The sequence below is a fragment of the Rhinoraja longicauda genome, chromosome 19 (assembly GCF_053455715.1).
Source record: "Rhinoraja longicauda isolate Sanriku21f chromosome 19, sRhiLon1.1, whole genome shotgun sequence".
Classification (NCBI taxonomy): Eukaryota; Metazoa; Chordata; class Chondrichthyes; order Rajiformes; family Arhynchobatidae; genus Rhinoraja; species Rhinoraja longicauda.
The window spans coordinates 20,309,646-20,319,371 of NC_135971.1; the positions used below are offsets into that span (position 1 = coordinate 20,309,646).

The 9,726-nt window shown below is 48.7% G+C and overlaps 1 protein-coding gene across 1 annotated transcript in view; it reads left to right on the top strand.

The window, feature by feature from the left end:
- Positions 1 to 429: 429 nt before the first annotated feature.
- Positions 430 to 9,726, top strand: part of LOC144602880 (putative G-protein coupled receptor 139) — a 21,667-nt gene continuing 12,370 nt past the window's right edge. The window contains exon 1 of the mRNA XM_078416002.1: positions 430 to 493. Coding sequence (XP_078272128.1) covers positions 430 to 493 — 64 coding nt within the window. The remainder of the gene's footprint in view (positions 494 to 9,726) is intronic.

The following is a 9,726-nucleotide window of genomic DNA, read 5'->3' on the forward strand; positions in this document are numbered from 1 at the left end:
ACAAAATGCTGGAGTAACTCAGCAGGTCAGCCAGCATCTCGGGAGAGAAGGAATGGGTGACGTTTCGGGTCGAGACCCTTCTTCAGACTGATGTCAGGGGGGGGGGCGGGACAAAGGAAGAATATGACAGTGTATAGATACACGAAAAGAAACAACGTTTAGTGCAAGGTAAAGCCAGAAACATCTGATAAAGGGTAGTCCAAGGGTGACCAAACTAAACTAAACCAAACTAGTGATGTATGACTGCAGCCTGTGAGTGCAGTGTTTTCTCTGAGGATCATAGAGGTCTCATGAGTACTGGGTTGCGAAACCCTGCGTTGAATATTTGCTCTGGTTAATGACATGGATGACGCATGAGGCCATCTACTCACGTATAAATCGTACCGTTTCCAAAGCACCTCTTCACCCTGCGCCCCCTTTCACCAGAGCATGGGAACGTACGCACTTCACATCCAGATCTTCTATCCGATTTTGGCAGCCATTGGTGTGCCTGGTAAGTCGTTTCATTCTCCGTCCCTTCCCCACCCGAGATGGCGTACGAGTTTCACTGTCGTCCTGTTGAGTTTCACTGCCTGTATAACGCGTTTTCACCGAGCCCACAGCCAACAATGGACCCTCATGGGCTCTCCCGTTCCTTGATCATCGTTACTTAATGCATATCTTTCATTCATTCGCTCTTTGTCTCTCTGTATCACCGACTATGTCTCTCGTTCCCCTTTCTCCTGACTAGTCTGAAGAAAGGTCTCGACCCGAAATGTCACGTATTCCTTTTCTCCAGAGATGCTGTCTGACGCGCTGAGTTCCTCCAGCTTTTTGTGCCTATGACCAGAAAGATGCCTGCTTTAGCGCGAATCAGCTACAAGGAGAAGTCGGACAGACTTGTATTGTTTTCTCTGGAACGCCGGAGGTTGAGGGGAGACCTGATAGAAATATATATATAATTATGCGGGGAATAGATAGGGTGGACAGTCAGAACCTTTCCAACAGGGTGGACATATCAAAGACGAGGGGGATTGCTTCAAGATGAGAGGGGCAGAGTGTTAACGAGATGTATGGGCCACATCTTTACACAGAGGCACATCTTTACGCGGGACATCTTTACACTTTACTCAGTTTATTTACGCAGAGTGTGGTGGGTACCTGGAACGCGCTGCCAATGGTGGTGGTGGAGGCACATGCAATAGTGGCATTTAAGAGGCTTTTGATCGGCACAATGATGTGCAGGGAATGAGGGCTATGGATCACGATCAGACAGAGGAGATTAGTTTAGGAAGGAACTACAGATGCTGGTTAACATCGAATATAGACACAAAATGCTGGAGTAACTCAGCGGGACAGGCAGCATCTCTGGAGAGGAGGAACGGGTGACATTTCGGGTCGAGACCCTTCTTCGGACGGTTTATCGTGGCATCGTGTTTGGCCGTGATATTGTGGGCCGAAAGCCTGTTGTTCGAGGTTCTAAATACCGGACATTGATTTAAAGTGAGGGGGGAGGGGGGATTTAATAGTAATCTGGGGGGTATTATTTCAGACAAAGGGTGGTGGGTGTATGAAATGAGCTGCCAGAGGAGGTAGCTGAGGCTGGAACTATCACAACGTTTAAGAAAGGTCTGGACAGGTACATGATAGGCAGGTTCTGAGGGATATGTGCCCGAGGCAGGCAGGTGGGATTAGTGTAGATGGGGCATGTTGGTCGGAGTGGGCAAGTTGGGCCGAAGGGCCTGTTTCCACTCTGTAATACGCTAAGACTGTGACGCTCTGCGGACGGGATAGGTTTAGAGGTAGATAGATCAAACGCTGGCTGGTGGGGCTAGTGTAGATTGGACATGTTGGGACAGTTTCCACACTGTATGACTACACAGTACTATTCTATGTTCTAAGATAAACCAATCTCATCTGCCTGTGAGTGATTCATGATCACGGCGGCACGGTGGCGCAGCGGTAGAGTTGCTGCCTTACAGCAAATGCAGCGCCGGAGTTCGATCCTGACTACGGGCGCCGTCTGCACGGAGTTTGTACGTTTTCCCCGTGACCTGCGTGGGTTTTCTCCGAGATCTTCGGTTTCCTCCCACAGACGTGCAGGTATGTAGGTTAATTGACTGGGTAAATGTAAAAATTGTCCCTAGTGTGTGTAGGATAGTGTTAATGTGCGGGGATCGCTGGGCGGCGCGGACTCGGTGTGCCGAAGGGCCTGTTTCCGCGCTGTATCTCTAAAATCCCCCAAAAATCTTTTAGAAATCTCTGCGTTCCCCATGCATCAATGTGTGCGAGTGGTTCGGTCCAGCTGTGGTGCGAGACCAACTCCACAGTACAGGGCACACCAGCATGCTATCTCAGATATCATTGGGAAGCCACCACACTTGGCATCGTACAGTTCCTTTGAGAGGAGCAAGGAGTTACAGTGTAAGGTGTCTGAAAAAGGGTCATGATCCGAAATGTCACTTATTGCTTTCCCCAGGGATGCTGTCTGACCTGCTGTGTTACCCAGGGTTGTTGTGTCTAGATTCAAAGTGTAACGGAGATGTGTGAGTTGATTTCTCTGCATCCGTTGTGCCAGTCAGTGTTCAGAGTCAGGGCAACGATGAGATTGTTTACTTTTGTGCTCTTGGTTTCCGTGCCAAGGGAAGACGGATTGTCTCTATCATTTGATAGTAAGTCGCTGGCCGGCGCAGTCCCGACGGGCCGAGGGGCCTCTTTCCACGCTGTATTTCTTAAAACCTAAAGTTAGGTGTAGCACGGTGACGCAGCGGTAGAGTTGCTGGCTTACACAATTTTATCGGTGAATGCGTGGAATGTGCCGCCAGGGTCTTTAGATTTTAGGTTTAGAGATACAGCACGGAAGCAGGCCCCTCGGTCCACCGAGTCCGCGCCGACCGGCGATTTACACTATCCCACACACACAGAACAATTTACAATTTTACCGAAGCGAAGTCTGTGGAGTCCGGGAGGAAACCGGAACACCCGTAGAAAAGCCACAAACTCCGAACAGATAGCACCGGTAGTCAGGATCGAACCCGGGTCGCTGGCGCTGTGAAGCAGCAACTCTACCGCTGCGCCACTATGGCGGTAGTGGCGGAGGCAGATATGCTAGAGGTGTTTAAGGAGCTTGTGAATTGGCACACGGACATTCAGGGAACGGATGGCAATGGATTATGTGCAGGCGGATAAGAGTTGGTCTTGTGGGATGAAGGGGCTGTTTTTGTGCTGCACTGTTCTTTGTTCCCTGTTCTAAGTTCTATGTCCATTCATTGTTTTGGCTGCAGAGTTGATTTCTCTGCATCCGTTGTGCCATTCAGTGTTGAGAGTCAGGGCAACGATGAGATTGCTTACTTTTGTGCTCTTGGTTTCCGTGCCAAGGGAAGACGGATTGTCTCTATCATTGGGCAGGAAGTCGCTGGCCGGCGCAGTCCCGACGGGCCGAGGGGCTTCTTTCCACGCTGTATTTCTTAAAACCTAAAGTTATGTGTAGCACGGTGACGCAGCGGTAGAGTTGATGCCTTACAGCGAATGAGACCCGGGTTCGATCCCGACTACGGGTCCTGGCCGTACGGAGTTTGTACGTTCTCTAATAATGTTAGTGTGCGGGGATCGCTGGTCGGCGCGGACCCGGTGGGCCGACGGGCCTGTTTCCGCGCTGTATCTCTAAGCTAAACTGAGTGGCGCAGAGGCAGAGGTAGAGTTGCTGCCACGCAGCGCAAAAGCCCTGGGTTCGATCCTGGGCTCGGATGATGTGTGTGGACTGGATAGAGTGAATGTGAAGGGCCCATCAAGTCCACTCCAACATTCAATCATGGCTGATCTATCGTCCCCTCTCACCTCCATTCACCTGCCTTCTCACAGTAACCTTTAACAACCTTAAAGGCCAAGAACCTGTCAATCTCCGGTTTAGAAATACCCAATTACTTGGCCGCAACCGACTTGGCCGTCTTTGGCAATGAATTGGATGGAAAATTGGTTGACAGACAGAAAGCAAAGAGTGGGGATAAATGGGTCCCTTTCGGAATGGCAGGCAGTGACCAGTGGGTTACCGGCAAGGTTCGGTGCTGGGACCCCAGCTATTTACGATATACATTAATGACTTAGATGAAGGGATTAAAAGTACCATTAGCAAATTTGCAGACGATACTAAGCTGGGGGTAGTGTGAATTGTGAGGAAGATGCAATAAGGTGCAGGGTGACTTGGACAGGTTTTTTTTTTAAAAAAAAATTTAAATTTTAACAAAACAAATACATGTATGAACTCATAGTACGCGATGGTACCTACATTATAAATTCGATTATACATTTAAATTCGATTATACCTGTATTGTTCTGTATTATCTCCCCATCCACAACCCCCCTCCCCCCACCCCCCAGTTAGAAAAAAGAGGAAAAAGGAGAAGCAGAAAGATAAAGAAATAATTTTTTTTAAAAAGGAAAGAAAGAAAGAAAGAAGAAAGAAGGGAACCTGGAGACAAGAAGGAAACATTTCCGGCTAATTTCTTATTAAATTCTTTTTAGGGGTATCAAAACAATCCTGAAATTAAATATTTCCAATTCTTAATCCTAGTTTTAAAGTGAATGGGTTCCAAAGTTTCAAAAAGAAATCATATTTATCTCTCAGATTATAAGTAGCTTTTTCTAATGGGATACAACTACGCATTTCTGCATACCATCTTGCAATTCTTATTTCATTGTGATCTTTCCAAGTGACCGCCACACATTTTTTTGCTATTGCTATTACTATTTTGAGAAATCTTTCCTGATATTTATCTAAAATTAATCTTGGTAATATTCCTTTAGTATCTCCCAATAAAAACAACCTTGAATCCAATGGTATGGTCTTATTCATCAATTGTTCCAAAAAGTTTTTTAGGTCTTTCCAAAAAGGAGTTACCTTAGGACATGCCCATGTGGAGTGTAAAAAAGTACCCACATCCTGGTTGCATCTAAAACAAATTTCAGGTAAATTTGGATTTAAATTGTTTAATTTTTTCGGAGTTAAATATAGTTGATGTAAAAAATTGTAGTGTACTAAACTATATCTCACATTAATAGTATTTTTCATACTTTCTAAACACAATCTTTCCCAACTTGGTTCATCAATGCTAATGTTCAGATCTGTTTCCCATCTTTGTCTTGATGTTTGAATTCCTGTCTTTGGACTAGATTTTTGTAACAATTTATACATTGAAGATATACTTTTTTTAGTTCCCTTGCCCTGAATCAGGGATTCAATTCCTTTAATTTGAAATAAAAACATTGAATTACCTAACTTTTCCCTTAAATAAGATTGTAATTGATAATAGAAAAAAATACTATTCCCTGGAATTTGATATTTGTTTCTCAATTGAGAAAATGTCAAAAAATTATTTCCTTCGTAGCAATCTCCCATATGTTTAATACCGTTCTGTTCCCAGACTTGTAATATTTGATTATTCCAAGCAAACGGCAGTAATCTATTTTTTACTAATGGAGTTTTAGCTGTTAGAAAAAATCTTTTATCATTAGCTTTAACTATTTTCAACAATATCTATCTATCTATCTATCTTCTATTTATCTTCTATCTATCTATCTTCTTCTATCTATCTATATACTACTAAAACTCTGCGGTCCAACATTCCGTATGTATGTGTGTATGTACGGAAGATTCCGAAGAGTTTCTGTCCATAACTTACAAACCCTACTCCTCCCTGAAATTACACCAAAGCGCTACGATTTTTGTACCGCCGTATTCACCATTAACATGGGCAACTTTTGTAAGTACTTTCGTTCAAATTGAAGCTACCTTTTTAAAGCTAGAGAGATATTAAAGTTTAAATTTTCATTTCTAACCCTTTTCTTGAAGGGGCTTCAGCGCGTGATGTCACAATGGCACCCGTGCACCAATGAGAGATCAGCTCGCGATGGACAAGCAGCTGCTATTGGGTGTTTACTACTTTAAATTTACATAATTTTTTTCTGACCTTTTCTTTAAAGGTTTTCATTTCTAACCCTTTTCTTCAAGGGGCTACATTTGTTTCCAAAAGTTTCCAGAAAAGGATTTAGTTTTCAGCAAGGATTTAGTTTTCAGCTTGTGACGGCTACATTTGTTTCGAAAATCTTCCAAGAAGTCTTTTTTGTTATTGCAAGTCAAGTCAAGTCAGTTTTATTTGTATAGCACATTTAAAAACAACCCACGTTGACCAAAGTACTGCACATCTGATTAGGAAAAAAAAACAAAACATCTGATTAGGAAAAAAAAATAAAAATTAAGGCTATAGTGGTCACTTGACATAAACAGATCACACTTGGAGAGTAAGAGTGGGGCTGGGGGAGGAGAGAATGGGGGGTGTGGGGACGGGCCCAACGGGCCCTCCCCAACGGGCACACTTGGAGAGTAAGAGTGGGGCTGAGGGAGGAGAGAATGGGGGGTGTGGGGACGGGCCCAACGGGCCCTCTTTTCTAGTATACTATTAAAACTCAGATTTGTACATGTTTTTTTTTGTGGTTTGGCCTGATAACAGGTATAACAGGTATAACAGAGCTTTATTTGTCGTTCAGTACCGATGTACCGAACGAAACTACATAGCAGTCATAGAAAAAAAAAAAAGAACACAAGACACATAACCCCAACACAAACGTCCATCACAGTGACTCCAAACACCCCCTCACTGTGATGGAGGCAACAAAACTTCCACTCTCTTCCCCACGCCCACGGACAGACAGCTCGTCCCCGACCGACCCGCACAGTCCCCGCACCGGGCGCTGAAACGTCTCGCGGCCGAACCGGGCGATGAAAGGCCCGCGACCAAGCCTTGCGCAGCTAAGTCCCGTGGTCGAGCCGCACCGGGCGATGTCAAGTCCGCAGCCGAGCCGCACCAGCGATGAAAAGCCCCGCAGCCGAGCTGCACTGGGCGATGTTAAGCCCCGCGGCCGAGCCGCACCGGGCGATGTTAAGTCCCGCAGCCGAGCCGCACCAGCGATGAAAAGTCCCGCAGCCGAGCTGCACCGGGCGATGTTAAGCCCCGTGGTCGAGCTGCACCGGGCGATGTTAAGCCCCGTGGTCGAGCCGCACCAGCGGTGAAAAGTCCCGCAGCCGAGCTGCACCGGGCGATGTTAAGCCCCGTGGTCGAGCTGCACCGGGCGATGTTAAGCCCCGTGGTCGAGCCGCACCAGCGGTGAAAAGTCCCGCAGCCGAGCTGCACCGGGCGATGTTAAGTCCAGCGGCCAAGCCGCACCGGTATGTAAAGTCCAGCGGCCGAGCCGCAGCGGGCGATGTTAGGCCTCACAGCCGAGCTGCACCCCGCGCCGTGAGGAAGAGAAAAGTTCCCCCCCCCCCACACCCACACCACCACCCCCTCCCACACATACACAACCAAAAAATTATATATATATAAAAACCATCCCAACACCGACACACAACAAAAAAAGGGAAAAAAAAGACGGACAGACTGCTATATACGTAACAGCGATTGCGGCAAAACGGCGAACCGTAGCGCGACGGTTTTCACACCGCCTTAATCGCCAATCTCGCGCTCGCTCGGCCGTGATATTTTCATTTACTTTGGTCGCGTGTTTTTTAAGTTACAGAGGTTTAAAAGCGCTGCCCCCCCCCCCCTTTTCAGGGGGGCGCTGCGGTGCGGATTTAGTCTTCAGCATGTGATGTCACAATGCCCCTGTGAGATGACTCGAGCTGCCCCCACCTTCAGCGTGTGATGTCACAATGGACAAGCAGCTGCTATTGGGTGTCTACTCTTTACAAATTTACATTTTTTTATTTTTAAACTTTTTTTTCCAAGGTCTTCAGCTTGTGACGTCACAATGCTTGTGTGAGATGGGTGCTACATTGTTGCGAAAAGCAACTGATTGTTTTTTAAAGTTGTGTTTTTTATTGCAAGTCACTTAACATACACAGATCAGCATGGGGCCCCTATGCTCGTGGGCCACCGGGGCAAGTGTTGCGAAAAAAGAAAGGGGAGGTCCCCCTTCCCCCCTCAACCCCTTCCTCCCCACTCCTTCCCACCTCCATCCCCACTCCCTCCCCCCCTCCACCCCAACTCCCTCCCCATCCCTCCCCACCTCCCTCACCCCTCGGGGACGGGCCCAACGGGGAAAGAGGGGTACTGGGAAAAGGGGAGGTCCCCCTCCCTCCCCCCTTCCCCCCTCCCTCCCCCCTCCCTCCACCTCCCCCCCTTCCCCCCTTTCCCCCTCCCCTCCCACCCCTTCCCCCTCCCCTCCCCCCCTCCATCCCCCTCCTCCCTCCCTCCCCCCTCCCTCCCCGCCTCCCGGTTACAATGGAAACCCTACGAGGACGGGCCCAACGGGGAAAGAGGGGTACTGGGAAAAGGGGAGGTCCCCCTCCCTCCCCCCTTCCCCCCTCCATCCCCCCTCCCTCCACCTCCCCCCTTTCCCCCCCCCCTTCCCACCTCCCCTCCCCCCCTTCCCTCCCCTCCGCCATCCACACCTCCCTCCTCCCTCCCTCCCCCCTCCCTCCCCGCCTCCCGGTTACAATGGAAACCCTACGAGGACGGGCCCAACGGGGAAAGAAGGGTACTGGGAAAAGGGGAGGCCCCCTCCCTCCCCCCTTTCCCCCTCCCTCCCCCTCCCCCTACCCCCTCCCTCCCCTCTCCCTCCCCCTTTCCCCCTCCACCCTCCCCTCCCTCCCCCTCCCCTCCCCCCTCCACACCTCCCTCCTCCCTTCCCTCCCCCCACTCCCCTCCCGGTTACAATGGAAACCCTACGAGGACGGGCCCAATGGGGAAAGAGGGCTACTGGGAAAAGGGGAGGTCCCCCTCCCTCCCCCTTCCCCCCTCCCCCCCTCCCTCCCCCCCTCCCTCCCCCCCTACCCACCTCCCTCCCCTCTCCCTCCCCCCTCCCCCCCTCCCCTCCCCCTCTCCCTCCCCTCCACACCTCCCTCCTCCCTCCCTCCCCCTTCCCTCCCTCCCCTCCTCCCGGTTACAATGGAAACCCTACGAGGACGGGCCCAACGGGGAAAGCGGGGTACTGGGAAAAGGGGAGGCCCCCTCCCTCCCCCTTTCCCCCCTCCCTACCCCCCTCCATCCTCTCTCCCTCCCCCCTCCCCTCCCCTCCTCCCTCCCCCTCCCTCCCCCTCCCCTACCCCCCTCCCTCCACCCTCCTCCCCTTCCCCCCTCCCCTCCCCCCCTCCCTCCCCCTCCCCTCCTCCCTCCCTCCCCCTTCCCTCCCCCCCACTCCCCTCCCGGTTACAATGGAAACCCTACGAGGACGGGCCCAACGGGCACACTTGTGCTAGTCTATCTTATTAAAAGTCAGATCTCGTGAATATATGTTATGTATGTATCTGTGATTTCGCTGATTACGGCAAAACGGTAAACCTGTCCATGCTTTTAAAAATCTTTTATCATTAGCTTTAACTGTTTTCAACAACAATATATATCTATCTATCTTCTTTTTTTTTTTTTTTTAAGATAAATTTTTATTGGAGATAGGTACATCTTTACAGTCATACATTTTTAAATTGATAATATTGTCAATTATTATTATATTGTCTCCAATACCTTTTGCCCCCTTTTTTTTTAAACTAGATAGAACTAAAGAAATAGATGAAGTAAAGAAAGAAAAGAGAGAGAAGCAAAATAAAAACAAAAACAAAAACAAATTATAAAGATAAGGAAAAAGTTAGTTAAAGCAGAGTGGAAAAATTTATTAAAATAACAACAACTTCATTCGAGATATATTCGTACATTTCAAAGTATAGCATTTCATCCATTCTTTAGTCCGAGTGCT